Source organism: Juglans regia, chromosome 7, assembly GCF_001411555.2.
Source record: "Juglans regia cultivar Chandler chromosome 7, Walnut 2.0, whole genome shotgun sequence".
Lineage (NCBI taxonomy): Eukaryota > Viridiplantae > Streptophyta > Magnoliopsida > Fagales > Juglandaceae > Juglans > Juglans regia.
Window position 1 is genome coordinate 38,721,299 of NC_049907.1, and position 19,959 is coordinate 38,741,257.

The 19,959-nt window shown below is 34.0% G+C and overlaps 2 protein-coding genes across 7 annotated transcripts in view; both read right to left on the reverse strand.

Annotated features, from left to right (window-relative positions):
- The window catches only part of LOC109015791 (tuberculostearic acid methyltransferase UfaA1-like), a 48,671-nt gene that overhangs the window by 8,287 nt on the left and 20,425 nt on the right, over window positions 1-19,959 (reverse strand). The window contains exons 1-4 of the mRNA XM_035692034.1: window positions 3,408-3,640; window positions 925-1,027; window positions 608-703; window positions 83-138 (exon numbers count right to left, since the gene is read on the reverse strand). Coding sequence (XP_035547927.1) covers window positions 83-138; window positions 608-703; window positions 925-1,027; window positions 3,408-3,550 — 398 coding nt within the window. The 5' untranslated portion in view covers window positions 3,551-3,640. Of the gene's footprint in view, window positions 1-82; window positions 139-607; window positions 704-924; window positions 1,028-3,407 lie in introns of the transcript that reaches the window.
- On the reverse strand, window positions 10,960-19,351 carry LOC108979239 (tuberculostearic acid methyltransferase UfaA1-like). 6 transcript variants are annotated; one of them, XM_018949871.2, is made up of 15 exons: window positions 19,251-19,351; window positions 18,874-19,075; window positions 17,163-17,265; window positions 16,869-16,964; window positions 16,696-16,751; window positions 16,471-16,594; window positions 16,121-16,183; window positions 15,970-16,029; window positions 15,720-15,881; window positions 13,896-13,969; window positions 13,712-13,805; window positions 12,953-13,089; window positions 12,786-12,866; window positions 12,433-12,538; window positions 10,960-11,315 (listed from the first exon to the last, which is right to left on the reverse strand). In XM_018949871.2, exons 2-15 carry the CDS (start codon window positions 19,023-19,025, stop codon window positions 11,199-11,201), a joined length of 1,425 nt encoding a protein of 474 aa, XP_018805416.1. In that variant the 5' UTR covers window positions 19,026-19,075; window positions 19,251-19,351; the 3' UTR covers window positions 10,960-11,198. The 6 variants fall into 6 exon arrangements, with proteins under 6 accessions (XP_018805416.1, XP_018805420.1, XP_018805421.1 ...); XM_018949875.1 differs by lacking the exon at window positions 19,251-19,351 and adding an exon at window positions 12,254-12,354 and having other exon boundaries at window positions 11,219-11,315; window positions 18,874-19,087; XM_018949876.2 differs by lacking the exons at window positions 10,960-11,315; window positions 19,251-19,351 and adding exons at window positions 11,809-11,994; window positions 12,254-12,354 and having other exon boundaries at window positions 18,874-19,087.

Sequence of the window (19,959 nt, forward strand, 5' to 3'; positions counted from 1 at the left end):
TTGAGGAGATGAGTAATTATCAATTTATCATGGTATAACTATCCAAGCTTCCAACAAAGTCTGCCAGTTGCAACATATATACCTTGTCTTATTCGATTTTGTGGCAGAGGAAATTGCATCTCTACCGGCAATAATAATCTGCAAAATAAAATTGACGAAGAATTTCATAGACTTAACACATCTCATAAAACCAGTTTAACAAGAGAGTATTGTTTATTTTTTATAAACAGGCCAAAGACCTTGTCTACAGGCAATTTGAGATTATTTCTCAACACGCTCCCTCATGTGCAGACCAGTATTTTTTTCTGGTCCTTATCACAAGATAAGTGGTGTGGGCCTACATTAATTCGTCCTATAACAAGCTCTGATACCATGAAGAAATTCAAGAGCCTAACTCATCTCATAAAACCAATTCTACTAGAGAAAATTACTCATTCTTTATAAATATATCCAATAATTTATCCACAGGTAATATAAAATTATTCTTCAACAATTGACAAGAGAAAATGTCGAAGAAGTAAACAGTACCAGAAAAAAAAAACTTGGTATCAGGCTTGGAGCATTCTTTTTTTCGGATTGCTCTCCTACTCAGATCAAATTGTCTTACCATAAAAAGATTTAGAAGGCCATCGTTTTCAACTGCGAAAGAAAAATCACCATCAATGTATGCATCTGCAAGGCCTAAATCAGCTCGTGTCATGACCTGCTCATGATAGCAATCAACTTGATCTCGTCAGTGCCGGCGAGAAAGATTGTGATAAAAATATAAAATGATTTTGAATTAAAAATGCCAATATTCTGCGTTGGGTGGCCTATTCTTTAATTAAATTTGAAAAGAGTTTTTTTCTCCTAGTACTTTCAAACAGGATGGATGTCGCAAGTTCGAGCTAGCATGGATTATGAACAACTAGAGTACATACGTACCTTCCAGTAAAACTGGGGACTATGAACTCTAAGAACGGTTTCAAGAGAACATTTTGTCATGTTTCCCTCAAAACTGAATGTTGTGCCCCCTTCCTCCATTAATCTGCATGCAATGCCACAAGTAACAGTATATTGATCGTTACAGCGCCCGGGTTTAAGCTGGGACGAGGCAGGATTATAATTAAGTTTGGAGGCCGAGTAGAATAAATAGTTTGAACTGAAATTTTTTAGTAATACTTTCAACAAATCGATACAAAACGAAAACAGAAAAAAGAAAAAAGAAAATTAAACTTGCTTTAATTCTTCTATGATACCATAATTTTATATCTATGTGTTTTTTTATTTTTTTATATATATGTTGTAATTAAGAGAAGACGTTGAATTATGGAAACGATCAATATATATATATATATATATATATATATATATATATATATATAAGGAATTATAAAAAAGAGTTCATTAATATATATAAATCATAAACTAAGTTTTGTGTTTTGCAGAATAATGTATAGCAGTAATATCATATATATAAAAGTTTTTAAATAGTGCAATTGCATACAATATAGCCAGCTAACATAAAGTTTTTTTGGTTAAATATCATCCAGATAATTACAAATTTTAAAAGATAAATAATCTAATGTGAATATTATATTCTAATTTAATTTCTTGAAATAAAACAAGAAAATGTAGTTACCCTAAAATTTTAAATGAAATTAAACTCTAATTTGATGATATATAAGAAAGATATATTAAAAAATTATTGACAATTTACAAGGCATCCCTTAAGACTGGCCATTTAAGAGCATTAGCAAGTATCGATTACAAATTGTGGACAAGAACAAGAATAAAAGTATAAAAAACTAAGGTGGTATACAAATTAGATAAGATTATAATATGTATAAATGAAATTAAATTCTAATTTGAATATGATATTTTCAATGGCAGGAAACCTTTCGTTTTCGAACCTTTAATTTTTTTTTTTTTAAATCTTAATGCTAGAAAATGAGTGGTTTTATAGTGCCAACTATAAAGACAATATATATCATTAAAAATAATTTTAGCATGTGAAAAGTTGTGAGAGATCAATAAAATAAAATGAAATTATGATAAGGTGACTCAATAGAATATAAAGAAAATGCTTCAGGAATTATATATATATATATTAATGTTAAGGAATTAACATCATTAATTATTAAAACAAAGATATAAAAGGTAACGGATTTCAATAACATAACTTATTTTTGTAAAAATTAATAAATCAATTAATATAGCATTAGCGTGGGTCAAATTAAACACGTGCTATAATCAGCATATATACTCATGCTAGACTGCAAGAAAATATAGCACGTATTTTTCCTGATATATTATATCGAGGTCCCACTAGATGATCGTTGATTTAACTTAATCGCGGTGAATAATATTAGTTACAAATCTAAATAGATAAATTTTATAAAAGTATTTTGTAAAAAAAAATCTCACTGATAAAAAAATATTTTTTTATATATTTTAATTAGGTGAGATTCGCTTTTTACAAAGACTTGCATGAGATGGCCGTAGAGTGAGTTTTGTGGAGTCTCGTACCTAAGATGATCGAGTTTTAAATATGTTTGAATGTTAATATGAGTTTAGATGTATTTCTCATAGAAAGTGAAAACATATTGTGAGTCTCATGTGTAAAGAAGTATTGAAATAAAAAAAGTTGTGAGTCTCTCGTATAAAGAGGTTTTGAATTGAGATGAATTTAGTAATATGAGAGTTAAGTGTTTGGATATTAGATTTAGTTTAAAATTAGACTGAACTAAATTAAACTCATATGATTTTAACAACTAATCATAGCCTTGTACTGGACGATAGAAGAAGATAAGCAGGAACAAGAAAAAAAACTTTTATCTTAATTTGGAAGCTGCTGCTTGTTAATTTTGGTATTTCCTCCGCATCTTACAGCAAAATATTTACTTAAGGATTGTGCTGCGCATCAGTCGGAAGCCGCAGCATACCACACAAATTTTTTTTTTTTTTTTCACTCAATCCACTGAGTATGCGCCGGCTTCAATAAACAGTAGGCTGATATTTATATTTTCTCTTTACTTAATTTCACGATAAAGAAATGAAAACGGGCACAAGACATTAGACAATTAATAGAACAAAATTTTTCACGATGGAGGGAAAGATCTAGAGAAGGAGCCGTATGGAAGGATCGTGTAGGCTGTACCGTGGCCGGAGTGGAACAGATGAATTAAAGAGATCCGGACGGCTCTGACTTTAACGTTGGGTACTGAGGATACGGGGCTTGTCTAATATTGCCATGTAGCGCCAGTAGTACTACTGGATCAGGTGCATGGCTACTCTATTATATTGACTCTTTTGGGAAAAAAATAAAATAAATAGAGCATGTCACTGCAAAGGAAATAATAATCTTGGATCTATATGCAGATGAGAAAAAGGAGGATCATCTCTATATAGGAAGCAAGAACACTAACATTAAACGTCCGCAGGAGATATATCTTCTCAGGAACCTCGTGACAAAGAGGCGCGCCCCAGCTTCTATCAGAGAAGGCAACATTTGTTTGGGTTTGCTTAGAAGAGCACAACTCTCTCTCAGCAAACTACGTGCAGCAGCCATGGCAGCCAGCCCGAGTACCGATTAAGAAGTATACGTACCTTAATTTATTTTTTCTGCTCTTGATCTGCAAAAAAAGAGTAGTGATGAGAAGGTTTATATAGATGTAAAGTACTGATCAATCGAAAATGATCAAGTGATCGATGCATGTATGTATGGGATCAAGCATGTATAATTGGATCATGTGGATGCGCGCTAGCTAGCATATGGACATGGTCGATATCTATTATATTATAATAAGTAGTTATCTATTTATGAATAGTAATTTTTATTATTTTTTCGTTAAATCTGTTTAGTTCTGTTTTATTAAAGGTCTTCAAAATTCTTGATCATTTTACGTGTAGCTCCCTTGTAGAATTTAATGAAGGATCTTATTTTACTAAAAGGTTTTTAAGACTCTTGACCATTTGATATGAAGCTCTATTATAGAATTTAATGAATGATCATGTTTTACTAAAAGATCATTAATATAATATAATTATTATTAATATTAATATTGAATATTATTAATTTGATTAGAATATAATTATTATTAATATTTTAATTAGTAGAACTATAAAATGTGATAAAAATATAAATTATTAAATTATTAAAATAATAATATTTTATTATTATATAGAGAGTAAATAGATAATCCAATATGAATGTTGATCAATGCTCATATTTTGTTGAAAATTAAATTTTTTATCTTTCTTTAACATTTTCTTTTCTCAGACAAATATGGTACTGATTTTTTCATTTTTTTTTTAATTTAAATCATTAAATTAGGTGCATCCCGAGATTAACATACCTGGGACCATTCCCGTGTGTGTGTGTGTGTGTGTGTATATATATATATATATATATTTATATGAAAATGATAGTATGTCCCTTGAGTTTGTTCCTAACCGTTAATGTATTTTATTTTATTTTTAATTTTTTTATTTAATAATTAAAGAAATGACTTTTAATGTATTGATATATTTTTTATTTTTAAAAAATATTTAAATATGTTAAAAAAATATGAAAAAGAAAAAAAGAAAATTTGTGCTAGGCGACACACCCAACGGTCAAAGTTGGGTAGCAGCCTAGCACGACTCATATCTATATATAATGAAAAAAAAAATTCATAAGTTATTATTTACTACTCTATATTTTATATCCTATAAAAAATATTTTCACATCTAATAAAAAATATTTTCGCACCTCATAAATTATAAATTTAATTTATGAAAGTAATAATGATTGACATATTGCAATCTTCATATTTAATATGGCTCATTATTAAAAAAAAATAGAAATTACTTTAGTCATAAATTGATTACATAAAAGTAAACTCACAAATTGATATTACTTAATATAATATATTAAATTATAAAATTACTTTTATTATAAAATATATTTAACAAATTCTATAAAATTACATCAAATCAATTTAAGTTTATTTTATTTAATTTTTTTTTTGGGAGCATGGAGCAGTTCTAAAAATAAAATAAAAAGGAAAATGCTGGAGCTCCCGCTAGGGGCTCCCGCTGAGAGCTCCCGCTGGAGCTCCAGTGTATTTTATTATGTGTATTTTTTAATTCTTTTTTATATAGATGTTTTTAATAATTTTAAATATTTTAAAAAAAAAATTATAATATTATTAAATAATACTTGCTTAATCACGAAGTAAAATATAAAATATTTTTTTATAATTTTTTATTTTACTTCGTGATTAAGGAAGTATTGTTTAATAATTTTTTTTTTTACTTCTTGATTAAGAAAGTATTTTTAATGATGTTCTAAATTTATTTTATCTTTTAAAAAATATTAAAAAAAATTATATAAAAAATAACTTAAAAAAAAACACATACAATATATACTACAGCCCCCAGCGGGAGCCCCCAGGCTCCAGCGGGGGCTGTAGCATGATCCAAATAAAAAATACATGGCTCACCAAACGGTCAGCATGTGATAGATCGCAGCCATCCATTGCAACAATTACCTTGCAGGACTTCTGGCTAGAAAACTCATTAGTCATGTGGGTCCCGCGTCTGTTGTCTTTTTTTTCTTAAGGTCGTTGAAATGCTTGGATGCAACGTATATGTCCTGTCATGTCCTGCGGACGGTCCTACGTCTACTGCTCCCAGATCCCGCTAAGCTACCGTTAGGAATTGGTCCCCTTTTTTAAAATTTTTTTACATATATTTTTTAATCATTTTAAATATATTTTTTTTAAATAAAAAAATTATAATATTATTAAAAAATACTTTCTTAATTATTAATTAAAAAAATAAAATAAAAAATTCAACATTAATACCGAACGATAAGAACCAATAATAAAAATATAATTTTCTTTAAATTAAACATCAATTATCAGCCGTACATCTTTGATCATTCAAAACTGCACATGATCAAAATTCAAAATATCCAATTAGTCCAACATCTTAATATTATGAAATTAATTTACGTACGTCAATCACTCAATCAATTTACGTACGACATTTGAATGTTAGATACTCCTCGATCTTCCTCTTCATTCCAACGGCAAATGGGAAGGACCAATTAATATTACCCTTGTTCCAAGATTCCTAGGAAAATGTTAAAAGAGATAAGATCTTAATTTAGTTAAAAAAAATTATATAAAAATAAGTTATAGATAATTGATGTGATACGTTAAATTATAAAATTATATTTATAATAAAATAGATCTAAAAGACTTGATCACATAAAACTATATCACTTTGTAAATTTTCTTTTGTGTACGTAATATAGTGCAAGTCTCACCTCTAATATATATCTAGCTATATACTTCTAATAATCCTAATATATAGTGCAAGTCTCACGTCTAATATATAATTTTAAACTAATCTGTTTGGACATTTTTATTTTGCAATAATTGACATAAGATCACATGATACATTTTTTTATGTCAGGAATCTCACATTTATATAGCGATTAGCATGCTCTCAGCTTGGTCTTAGATCCACTTCTTGCTATGAAAAATATTTGGGCTTGCGTGCTCTTGTTGGCAAGTTAAGGTTTCAAGCTTTAAAAGGAATATTGGATAGAGTATGAACTCGTATTAGCCACTGGAAAACTAAGCTACTGTCCCAAGCAGGAAAGGAGATTCTTCTAAAGGCTGTGTTATACAAGCCCTTCCTATATACTGTATGGGGGGTTTTAAATTGCCTAAAGACCTTCTTAGAGAGCTTAACAAGGTCATGCACAGATTTTGGTGGGGTCAACAAAAACAGGAGAATAAAGTTCACTGGATTTCATGGCAACAAATGGGAAAGCTAAAGCTATTGAAGGATTAGGATTTAGAGGATTGTAAAGCTTTAACTTGGCTTTATATATTGGCTAAACAAGGATAGAGGATCCTACAACATCTTATTTCTCTGGCTTCACAAGTTCTAAAGAGGAAGTATTTTCCTTCTACTGATTTCCTTCATGCTAAGATGGGCTCGAGGCCTTCTTTTATATGGAGGAGTATATGTGCTGCTAGGCATTTAGTTGAGAGAGGATCTTTTTGGAGGATTGGTAATAGAGCATATACTTTAATCTGGAAGGATAGGTGGTTACTTATTCCTACCAGCTATAAGGTTCAGTCTCCCATAACCTGTCCACCAGAATCTGCAAGGGTTGCAAATCTCATAGATGCTGAAGGCAAGCAATGGAAGAAAGAGTTGGTGGCTATTATGTTTAAGGAAGATGAAGCTGTTGTTGTACACAAAATCCCTATCAGCTCAGTTGGCTCTAGAGATAGATTGATATGGCTGGGTACCAAAGATGAATCTTTTTCAGTGAAGAGTGCTTATCATCTGCAAAAGGAGATTGCTAACATAAATAAAGGTCAGACCTCTAGTGGGACTTATCTGCAATTAGAGTGGACCTCATGCTGGAAGTTCAGGATTCCCAGTGCTACAAAAGTTTTTCTATGGAGAGCATGCCTAGAGTCCTTGCCAACAAATTTAAATCTCTTCAAGAAAAAGGTTATTGACTCACTTTTATGCCCCATCTGCCTAAGGGAAGAAGAAACAATGTCTCATGCTTTGTGGAGTTGTGCTTCTGCCATGGATGTGTGGAGTCAAGGGCCAAGAGTGATCAATAAAAGTTCTATCAGAACAGGTAGCTTCAGAGAGTTGGTTGAGAGGCTAATTTCAATATGTGACCAGTAATATGTGGATTTGTTGGTAGTTACAGCTAGGAGTAGAAGAAACAATTCATATTTTAGGGATCTTTTGATCATCCTTCTGCTCTTGCTAACAAGGCTAGGGAACTGCTTGCTCAGTTTCAAGATGTCCAGCTTGGTTCTAAAGCTACATCTAGTGTGTCAACAACACACAATATGAGTTGGTCTTCACCTCCTTTTGGTCAAGTCAAGATTAATTAGGATACTACCTTATCTGAGTCTAAGGGAAGTGCAGGGTATGGTATTGTTGCTAGAGACCATGAGGGTCGGGTTCTTGCTACTAAGAAGTTTTCAAGGCCTAGTTTATTTGATCCTCTGTTAGCAGAATCTCAGAGAACCTTTTTTGCTGCTAGTTTGACACTTGAAATGGGGCTGAGATCAGTTATCCTGGAAGGTGATTCATGACAAGTTGTTTTTGGTCTTCAGCAGCAAAATGATAGAGTTGATCGAGTTGGACTGATACTTAGTGATACCAAGGCTCAACTTTCAAATCTTGGTAATTGGAGAGTTGTTTTTGTTAAAAGATGTGGCAATGAATTTGCTCATAATCTTGCCAAGAGTTCTTTAGAGTTAGAACCAGACTCTGTTGTTGATTATTCAACCAGACTGTACGAAGGTTTCTGCTAATTCTTTAAGTTAATGAAGTTCATATTTTCCATTCAATATATATATATATATATATATATATAGCGATCAGCCTAAGATATATTCAATTTCCCAACTTGGGCAAACAAATTAATTAAGAGTTGCCGGCCCGATACATGCATGCACGGCAGGCCTTCATCCGCGCGCGTTCGGAGTTTTGTAATTAGTCAGGAATCAGTACTACGCCATTGACATCCAATGAATCTAGATTAAAAATATTTGATAATTAATCAGTGCGTTACAAAACCCAAGCTCGCACCATTAATTAACACGCTCGAAATTTATGAAGAAGCAAAGCAACGACGTCTCACCGTTATTTATCATTTTATTATTACTTATTTTATTTTTATTTAATAATTGGGACTTCTCATTTTCAGACAAGAATTTCAAATTTTCGGATTTCCTTAACTACATGAGTCCCACCTGTGGGTTTTAGGAGATTTTATCAATAACTAACCTTACTCGATCTTAAGGCTTTGGATATTGGATAGATGGATGCATGTTTCCATCTCATCTCATCCGGTCATCTTAATATCTAAATATCACAAATACAAACTCTTCTCAATTTTAAATTTTAAATTTTAAATTTTAAATTTTTTCTTTTAATTATTACTTAATTATTACAATTTTTTCAAACTTTTAAACAAAACATAAAAAATAATTCAACCTTTTTAAATCCCAAAACATATTAAATAATATTAAAAAATTATATTATAACAATATTTTAACTCTATAATATTTTTATTCAATTTTTTTTTCTTTTTCCAACACCCTATAAAACATTTTAACTTAAACCATTTATACCTCATCTCATCTAAAATATCTCACTACTATTTACAAACTATCTCATTTCAATTTATTATCCAAACTAGGCCAAAGAGTTTTCTCTATATTTTGCATCTTTTTTCAATCTTAATCCTTAACTTTGTTAATTAGCCTTGAGATCTTACAAATCTTGTGGAGAGAGAAAAAGATGACAAGCTTACTTAAAGATGTTGCATTGGTCTTATGCTATTATATTGCTTTGGACATATAACAAGAATCCAATCGCCAAAACCATATCATGTCATAATTCACAAGATCACCAACTTAATTTCCTTCAAGATCAACTTGGAACATAATCTTTCATCAGTTGCACACACGGCCAATATTTCTCAATAATGGTATACCTTACACCAATATTGCTAAACTAAAACCAACCCCATAGCTATATATAGACATATAAATATATATATGTATATATTTATAATTTTGTTATAATATTCCAAGTACAAAAAGTGGTGATTCAACCCCATACCTACACATAATTTTTCTTTTCATTTTATTACTCCTACCTACCTTCACCCCTCTCTATCTTAATTAGCTCCTCACTTCTACAACATCACCCCCTACTACTATTACCATTATCAGCCTTCAAATTCATAACTTCCATGGCTCTCAAGGAAACTCAAGATGTGATCCTACACTGATTTTACACAAACTCATTAACTGCAACATCTATCCTATTTTAGTTACACATATTTTACACAAACTCACCATCACAAAATTATATAGATTTTACACAAACTCATCAAGAAAAAATAAACAATTACACAACCATATCATCACAACATTACATAGATTTTAGACAACCATATCATCAAAAAATTATACAAATTTTACACAATCATATCATCACAAATTACATAGATTCACATTTCTAATTTCCATTTCCACTATCAAATTACACAGAAATAAACTTAGACACAGAGAAGAAGATGGGAGAAAAGAGAGAGAAGACGAAGGGAGAAGAGAGAGAGGCTTACCATGTCGCACTTAATTTTGAGAGGACGTGTATTGGACTGCAGCATGCAGAGGTGGCTGGGGAAGGGTGGCTAACTGGGTGGGGTCGCGGTGGGGAAGAGAGGCTCTGGGTGACTAGGTGAGGTCGTGGCAGGGGGAGAGGGTCGCAGTCGCAAGGAGAGAGAGGTGAGGTTGCGGCAGGAGGAGAGGGTCGCAGTCGCAGTCTCTGGGGGAGAGAGAGAGAGAGAGTAGTGGGGTGGGGGTTGAGGGAAGAAATGAATAAGGGGAAAACGTAGGTTTTAATTTTAATAGCTTTTGCACCATGTTATTATTGCCGTAAAAGCTGATAACGTCGCTAAAAAAGCAAATAACCCAGAATAGAAAAAATAATTCAGGTAAGTTTATTTACGGCGAGAAAAAGTTACCACACAAAGTTGATAACCTCGTTGCAAAAACTAATAACCTACTAGAAATCCATATTTCTGGTAAGCGACTTTTTGTGGTGAGCAAAAGTCATCGCAGACAACATTTTTTTCTCCACAAAAGCATTCCCCCCACAAGGTTTTACTTGCCGACGTGATCTCATGGTAAAAAGCTTATTTTTTTTTCTATGAAAAATTTTCGTGTCATCAACTAATTATTTGTCACGATTGTATATCTTGAAAATAAAATTTCTGGCAAAGACCATATATTCTTATAATGTTAATTCTTATTTTTTCCGGCGTCGCTTATTCAGTAATTGATAGAAGTAAAGAAAATAAATAAATAACAGAAAGGAAGAAGAAGAGACAGATAGATAAAAAATTTCTCACTAGAAGAAAACCCCGTTGGTAATTTATAAATAGCCACTATTATATATTCATCATTGTGTGACAAACCGTGTACGCCAAGCGACATGATCTCCATGCTCCAAATTAGAAGGCAGAGATACCAGTATAACAATATTATTCATTACTTTTGTCATAGAAAGTACTGGTAAAGTAAAATAGATCAGTGCATATCGATAGACTCTGGAGTGCAATATTCTTTGATGTACTTTGGGAAAAGGATCAAGTATTACTCCTGGCATTAATTCGAAGTTTCGATTTCTCCATCGGGAACAGGATGATGATCAACTCCCGAAGGCACATCAGTTTGATATGGATTGCCGAATGCAGCATGATTTCCAGGACGCGTGAAGACAATCTATATAATATATGTAATATTAATTTCAAATTAATATTTGTGAGTTCTAGCTCCGATCCAGTACTATAATAATTAATTAAGCTACGGATCGGATCGAGTGTAATCGTATTCTAAGATAGCAAGTTCGTGAGTGAACATATATATATAATGATAATAATCATGATCACATGAGCAATATTTAAAATTGAATGTAAAATGCATGACATGCGATCGCATGAGTGACTATTAATATCACAATTATATATAGAGAATAACTTATAACCGGTGTCTCCTATCAACCTTATATATCGGAGACCAATGTCAGCTTGCCACGTCAGGAGATCATGAGTGAAATCCCACAGCGTAAACAGAGAATAAGCTCTCTGCTCTCTGCTCCCTCTCTTTCTACTCTCTCGATCCTAAGCTCTCACACTCTCTCTATCTCTCTGCTCCCTCTCTCTCTGCTCTCTCGATCCGAAACTCTCTCACTCTCTCTGTCTCTCGAGTCTCCCTCTCTCTCTACTCTCTCCTGAGCCTCCCGAGAAAACCCAAACCCAAACCCTCATGCTGCCTCTCTCACTCTCTCTGTCTCTCGATCCGAAAGATGGAGACCATGTGAGTATGCAGTTGTTCTCTACCAGCACTACTCTGCCCGTCTCTGTGACTCCTACACCATTATCTTCTTCTTCTTCTTCTTCTTCTTTTGACAAGAACAAATTAAAGATCAATGAAAATGACTCACGCAGATAGAACCAAACACGCAAAGGCCAAAACAAAAGGCCAAAGTGGACACAAATATAGATACAGATGCAGCAGACCTCTAATAAAGAAAATATCTAGCTAATTAATCAAGATTTTCCCTACTAGTCTGCATTACTCGATCTACTTTCAGAATCTTTATAATGCAGTTAAAAGAGCGTTTGTACTGTGTTCCACTTTCAGCCCTTCTATCTACTTACAATTTCATATGATTCATCAGCTGCTAGCAGGGACACACTGATCACTTCGGTTTGCGTAGAATCATGCATTGATCAGGAGAGTTTTCATGAAACACTACGTACTGAGTAACAAACATTCACTTAGCATGAGCCAAAGTACTGTTGTTTCTGTAAAGAAACATTAATTAATTACTTATTACCTGATAATCTCCGAGAGTACGCGACTTAAAACCAGCTGCACAATATTCAAAGTAATATTCCCACGTCCTTATAAATTTTTCATCAAAGCCGAGAGCTATGATTTTGCTGCAAAACGATACAAACATTAGTTATCATAAACATTAGTTATAATAAACCTAGGCGGCCTGTCCCTTTCATCTCCGAGATAGGCCTGCAGGTTTCAGTAGGATGCCTTCAGGCTGATACCGATCAAATATATAATCGGTAGCTTCATCAAGTTGAGGTTCTTTAGACCAAACTTCTTTGAGATACAGTCAAAGTAAGAAAATTATAACACTAAATATAATTCAAAATGATTATTTTTAATTCTTACCTCCGGTTCTCCGTGAAATTTTTTCTCCAACATCTGAGTGTTTGGTAGTAATGAATCCCGATGTTCGCCAAGAGCTCCACGCTGCACTTAGAGAAATTATATAAATCTCCGAGAGATTGTTATATAAATACTCAAAAGTAAATTACCAAGCGAATAAAGAATTATACCTGAATCTGGATGCAGAAGCCATCGCTGCTGTTATCCTGCTTAGTGATGGCAGGCATCCACCGGGGAAAATATATTCCTTGATGAAATCTGAACTTTGCCTATACTCATTATATCGTTCATCTGGTATCGATATGAACTAAGAACAGATCATCCAGCTTAAAACAGTTAGCAATACTCTGAAATTGTCTCAAATTCTAGTAGATCATCGTAGGAAATAGTAAATAAGCGGCTAAACCTTTTTTTCTATTATTATTCAAATTACACTGAGTCTCATGGACTTTCACCTTTCTGCAGTGTGATGATCTTTACATCATCAAAGTTATCACTCGACTTACACTTCCGATCCCAGGTTTCTAAAGAAGAGATTGATGAATTGTTGTTCATGGACCAAGGAAGGGCTTGGATACAATCGAATTAAGCTTTGGTTCAAGTGGGGTTTCGGCCCAATTAATGCTTTGGGCCGGCTAAAGTGGGTTCTTCAAAGAGCAAGTGTGCTAGATTTTGTGCTCGTCTTTTCATATTACTTAATTGTTTGCCATCTAGAATCTTAATTTAATATAAGAAACTATTATAATATTCCGCCGGACATACAACAGTATTTTTTTTTTTGAGTTGGGCCAGGGGTTTTCGAACTCCAAACCTTCGTTTTGAAGGTTGAGATTATGTCAATCAGACCTCGAGACGTTGGTAATTTACAGTATTTTTATGGTGAAAGCCAGGCAACATTTTTAGCTTTTCCTCCTATATTATATCATTACCTGCAGAACAAGAAGCCCGTCTTCTGCTAATAGTGATTCACAGCAACCAAAAAAATCTTCCATATATTCATGGCCCACATGTTCTATCATCTCGCTGAAAAGTTGCATCAAAATAAATATCATGGTTTTTGTTAGAATCATTATGGGTAGAGATATTCAAAGATTTGGTAGTAAAAGAACTCACCAGGATATAATTCTGTCATATTTATAGGTAGGAGGCAATTGCCGGTAGTCGCAAAGAAGTAGTCTAATATGGTCCTGAGATCAGCAAAGTTGATTAGGAGTCATTTGAAAGTAACTGGACCTTTAAGAGAAGAAGTTCATTAGATGTTCTCATTAGGGGTGTAACCGGTCCGGTCCGGTCCGGTTTTGGACAAAATCTAGGACCGAACCGGTATGTACCGGTTTTGTATTTTTCAAAACCGATTACGCCCCGATTACCCTCCTAAACCGGTACTTCCGGTTTTACCGGTTTCCGGTCCGGTCCGGTCCGATTTTCCGGTTTTTTTTAAATGTAAAAAACATATAATAAAGTGTTAATTCTTATTATAAAATATTATTAAAAATTTAATATATATATTATGCTTAAAGCATATGATCAATTAAATTTTTATCTTTAAGATTAAACTTTTATTTTATAAATTATAACAACATTATCTTATATATAATTATATTAATAACATATGATCAAATAAATTACAAATGTTCATATTTAAGATTAACATTTTATGTTATTATTTATAAATTATAATATAAAATTTTTTCATATATGATATATAATTATATATATATAATTATATATCATATATATAAATATTTTGTATAATATATAAATTAATTTTTATATTTTTTTTTTCCAACCGGTCCGGTTCGGTCCGGTCCGGTCTCAAAAACTACGGAACCGGAACCGGACCGGAACCGGCCGGTTTTCATAAAATAGGAACCGGTTTCGGACCGGACCGGTTCAAAACCGGACCAACCGGACCAACCGGTCCGGTTCGGTCCGGTCCGGTCCGGTTTTCCGGTTTCCCGGTTTAAATTTACACCCCTAGTTCTCATGCTGAGAGAAGAACCGGATCATTGTTGATCCATGCAACTTGCTTCCTAAGATAGAACATGATGTAATGATGTTTTGATCCTCAAAGAAAATGTATTACAGAGATTACAATTTATATGATTACTGGGATTTGTCTAATGTATAATAGGATAAAGAGGGCTAGCTGTTATGCACATGAATTTTAGGAAGCTGCTTGTTGCCTTGTGTGTGTAGCATGATCTTCAGCAGAGGAAGTCTTGCCATGAGTTACACTGCTGACAGATGATGTATTAACATTCGAGAGAAATGATATTTGCAGTTTTATGATGTGCAAGTTCCGCACATTCATTTTGAAAAAAGTAAGTAAATAAGAGACTCACATGAAAAAATAATTTTTTTAAATGTTAGACCCTAATTTTTTTAAAAGAAGTACGCAGGACATGCATACCTTAAAATTGTATATAACATTACTCTCAACATTTCCGACAGCTGAAGATATGATCGAGCTTTCTAAATTATATGAATGGCATCTTATATATCCATATCTTAAAATAACTTTTAATAGAAGTTGTCTTTTATTTCAAACTATCAAATAAAGAAAATAGTAGGTGATATAACAGAGTTAAATGACTCAATTTTAATTTCAATTTGGGCACTGAGGAAGAATGTGAGGTTCAGCTTCCAGATTCAGTCCGAGGAAGAAAATTAATAGAAAGACCAGTCGCATAAAGAACCAGATGATGAAAACTAATCCAACGTTCTGTATCTGGCTGCAAAATAGGTTTAAATTGCAATATAGATGCTTTACTAGAAAAGTTCTATATATATATATATATATATATATATTTTGATGTCGGAAACCTCTGTAAGGCAGGACCCTTTGAATCCATCCCTACTAGTAAATCCCGATCCCGTGCACCGTATACTCGAAGTGTATACATATATATATACACACACACACGCATGGAGTACCTGAAGGCCAGCATCTTTCACTTTCTTTTCCGCATATTTCAGCTGCGCTTCAGACAGAGTGATGCCAGTGTATTTGCACCCAGTTTGTTTGACAGCTTCAATAGCAAAGCCTCCCCATCCACACCCAATATCAAGGACCTCATGCTTCTTATCAATTCTTGCCTAGTAAATTGGAAATGAAGACAAAGTAGAAAGTTTAGTACAGAGAGAACTTCTAAAATTTGGCATGATCGCAACAGAAAAGACCCACCATTTCAATCAGAAGAGAGATTTTCCTCAGCTGTGCAACCTTCAAGTCTTCATCTTCCTTCTGAGAAATGTTTCAATACAGATTAATTCAAGTGAAAAAGTTGACACTTTGTTTAGTAGCGCGCAAATCATCCAAAGGTTGTGATACCGACCTTAAATACAGCAGACGAGTATTGCATTGTTCCGTCCAAGAACAGGGAAAAAAATTCATTACTCTAGAAAAACATCAAACACGAATTGTAAGCCTCTACTTGTTATATATATATACTAAGTCAGTAATCTGGTTCCAATACTATCAATCCAAACATGGTCTCAAACTGAACGCAGTTTAACTCGTTTATAAATTCAGATTGAAGATCGAGGTAAAACACCCAAACAAATACGAGTTCAACCCATATTTTTATCGACTATGGCTATTAGCTTGTTAGTAATGGTCCTCCTTGAGATATCCAAACGCATGAAATAAAAGCAGCGGAATTTACAGGTCAAAATGATCATATACCAAGTCATAATGACGAGAGATGTTCCTGCGACCCTGTGTAAGAGTATTTTGCCTCAGCAAATGCTTGAAAAAATATTTTGCCGATGTTATGCCAGCTGTGAATAGCAATGGCGTCCACCAGCCCCTAAAGCCAGCGAAAGGTGAATGCTCAATCGAGTGCATACAGTTCATGAGGAGATGAATAATAGTAAATAAAAGAAGCAAATTCTATCAGTTGCCATATACCTTCTGCTTTTCGACCTTGAGACAGAGGAATTTGATTCTCTACTGGCAATAAGAATCTGCAAAACAAATCAGCAAAGGCAAATGCCGAGGATCAGAAGCAAATACCAGTAGATCAAACATATAACCTCTGAGCTAGCATTCCTTTTTCGGATTGGTCAGAAAAATCATCTTACCATAAAAAGGTTTAGAAGACCTTCATTCTTATCTGTGAAAGAAATATCCCCATCAATATATGCATCTGCTAGGCCTAAATCAGCTCGTGTCATGACCTGCTCATAACCCTCAACTTCTCATCAATGCTGGTGAGAAAAATTGCAATACAATAAAACGATGATCTTTTAAATGCTAATATACTGCCTGGCCTACTCTTTAAATTTTGTGAAAATTTTCCTACTAATCTCAACACTATGTGACGTGATCTTCGTTAAAAGAAAAAAAAGATTCCAAACACAGACTAAGAGTACTACCTTCCAGTAAAATTGGGGACTATGAACTTTAAGAACAATTTTTAGAGAACACTTTCTCCTTTCTCCTTGGAAGGTAAATGTTGTACCATCTTCCTCCAATAATCTGCAATACCAAAAGTGATGTCATATCAATCGACTATATGAAATTTTAGTATAGTTAGGTAAAGTACAGGAGACATTGGCTAGCTGTTTTGAGTGTCTACATAATACAGTGGAGGTTTAGGTGTTTGACGAATGTGGTGAAGAGATTATAAGTTCATGATTTTTAGATCTAATATTGGTAAGTACTGATGGTGTGAGGGGAGTAATCCCCAGGACCGGGCTAGGTCGGCCCAGAAGGCCCAGGAGTAGAAGCAATCGAGTGACACGCGCTGGCCAAAATATGGAAGGTAGAATTGTCTGACATCGCTATTGGTTGACATCCGAGGACAGTCCTTGTCCTTGAATCCCGGGGCCTGGGCAGGCCTAAGGAGTGGACGCATCTGACCGAAGCCACGCATCATTTAATGGGGAACAGAAATGAGCATGCCACGACAGGGAGCCACGTTGCATTTAATGAACCCCGAGGCCAAGCACGCCACGACGTGCCTCCTGGGTTGTCAATGGTCACCACAATCGAGCCTGGCAAGTTTGCCATAGGACAGGAAGGTGGCAGGAACACAAAGCTCGAGTATGGAGCAACACACCCACCATCTCCTTCCCAAGAAGAAATGCCTTGATTAGGTATATATACCCCTTCCCTTAGCAAGGGGAGGGGTTTGGAGACTTAGATACTTCATTTTTCACAATCCCCATAAGAAAATCGCATACTGACTTTGGCATCAAATGTATCTCTCACTACCTCGAAACTGTCGTTTTGTAATAGTTGCATGTGAGAGAATTGGGTCCTTGTGGAGTTGCTCCAGCAAGGAAACACGACATCAACAGATGGTATACATAAGTCATTCAAATCGAATTTTATTAGTTTTTTTTTTTTTTTTTTGGGTCAATATGGTCATGTCTATGTTTTGATCCGGTCTAATTCGGTCTATCAACCTATCATATGAAAACCTTAATTATCATTTAAGGGCTTAGTACTCTAATATTCTTTGATATCCCTGATTCGGTATATATTTGTTAGGACCGCATTCTCATGACAAAGTTGTCAACTTTTGGGGATCAAGATATATTATACTATTATATTAGAAGAGAAAGGAATACTAATGTCTAGTACCCTCCAACTCACAAGTAATTACAATTTGTAAACCAAATTTTTTAAAATTATATATATGAAAAAATCTATTTATAAGCCTAATTATAATTTTTTGTACACTTAGCGCAGACCGCTGATGTGGGCGACGCCTAAAATTAAGATTTTTATTTTTATTTTTTTTTGAGTTATGGTGTGTAAAGTGAAAAAAGTTTGTTAGTTTAAAATTGGAAAGTGCATTTCCCCTTATTAAAATCTCACTTGAAAGGTTCCCAACTATCTACTTAAAACTTTAGACAAGGACTACAAATTTTTTACACGACCCAGAAAATGGAAACAAATACGACATTAAGGCGCTCATCATCTGTCTATTCATGCATGGGATCAAGGCCCTTACACTTGGCCGGAGGTGAGCCGGCCCGGCCCTGTCTCCGAGGTTTTAGAAAAAGATGTCGCTGCATTAAGGATTCATGATGTGTACATAAATGTATATATATAGCTAGAAAAGAGTAGATCACTCACGTTAAACATCCGCTGGAGACATATGTTTGAAGAAACCTGGTAACAAAGAGGCGCGCCCCAGCTTCCACCATAGAAGGACGCACCAATATTTGTTTTGGCTTGCTCAGGAGAGCACCACTTTCACCGGGCAAACTATCATGTGCAGCAGCCATGCCTGCAGCCAGCCTCCCAATTAATTACAAGTATACCTTTTTTTTTTCCTCTGCAAATTAGAGTACCGGTATGCATTAGGAAACAAAACGAAGGTTAATATTTATATTATATATATATATATATATATATATATATATATATAGGATCATGAGTACTAGTACTGTACAACCGAATTGATAAAAGAAAAAAATGGAGAGTGGGATTAATGAGTCAAACGAAATTACCAGTTGTCAAATTTGCCTGCCAAATCAATTGCCAAATCAAAGTTGTCAAAGTTGTCTGCCAAATCCACTTATTCTATACATGACATGAACTCCACTCCCCGGCACAATTGCGTGTGTTCATCGAGTAGTACGCGCGGTTCCATGAATCTTTATATCCGCAGCTCTATTAAATACTAGATACGTACACCAGGTCAAGTAGAACCCACGCCATGTCATTTGAAGTCAAATTCTTATTAAAACGACAAGATCGTTTTCAAAAGCTTCCCCCGGCCCTTTACTTTACTTATACGTGTGTATCTTTTAATTTCAAATGCAGAATCAGCAAACCTATGGGCTTAATTTGTTTTATAATGAATATGATGTGATCAAGAGCCGTGACAACTTGAAACGTTTCAACTTCAACTTTATTATTTCAATAATTATTGGAATCTGATCTTTATACACTTCATTCACTAATTCGATTTGATATCTTTCCTAACAACCCTCATTGAATTTAGAGGAAGTTTGCATTAAGAATGGTCATCCAAGTTCCGGCCGGGAACCCGGGTTTCAAATCCGAGCCGGAATTCGGGCATGTTCCAGGTTGAATCCAGTTTTTTTTTTTTCTCTTGCAACTACCTTTTAGGAAAGCCTTTATTCTCTGCTTTGCTTCCTTTGCTTCGAGTCACACGTGATCGAAAGTACTTCTAGGCAAACAAACGATAAAATA

Coding starts and splice junctions, on each gene's coding strand:
- LOC108979239 (XM_018949871.2), bottom strand. CDS start 19,025: ATGGCTGCTGCACATGATAGTTTGCCCGGTGAAAGTGGTGCTCTCCTG. Junction 16,030..16,120: donor ACTCGTCTGCTGTATTTAAG/GTCGGTATCACA, acceptor AACATTTCTCAG/AAGGAAGATGAAGACTTGAA. Junction 15,882..15,969: donor TCTCTCTTCTGATTGAAATG/GTGGGTCTTTTC, acceptor CCAATTTACTAG/GCAAGAATTGATAAGAAGCA.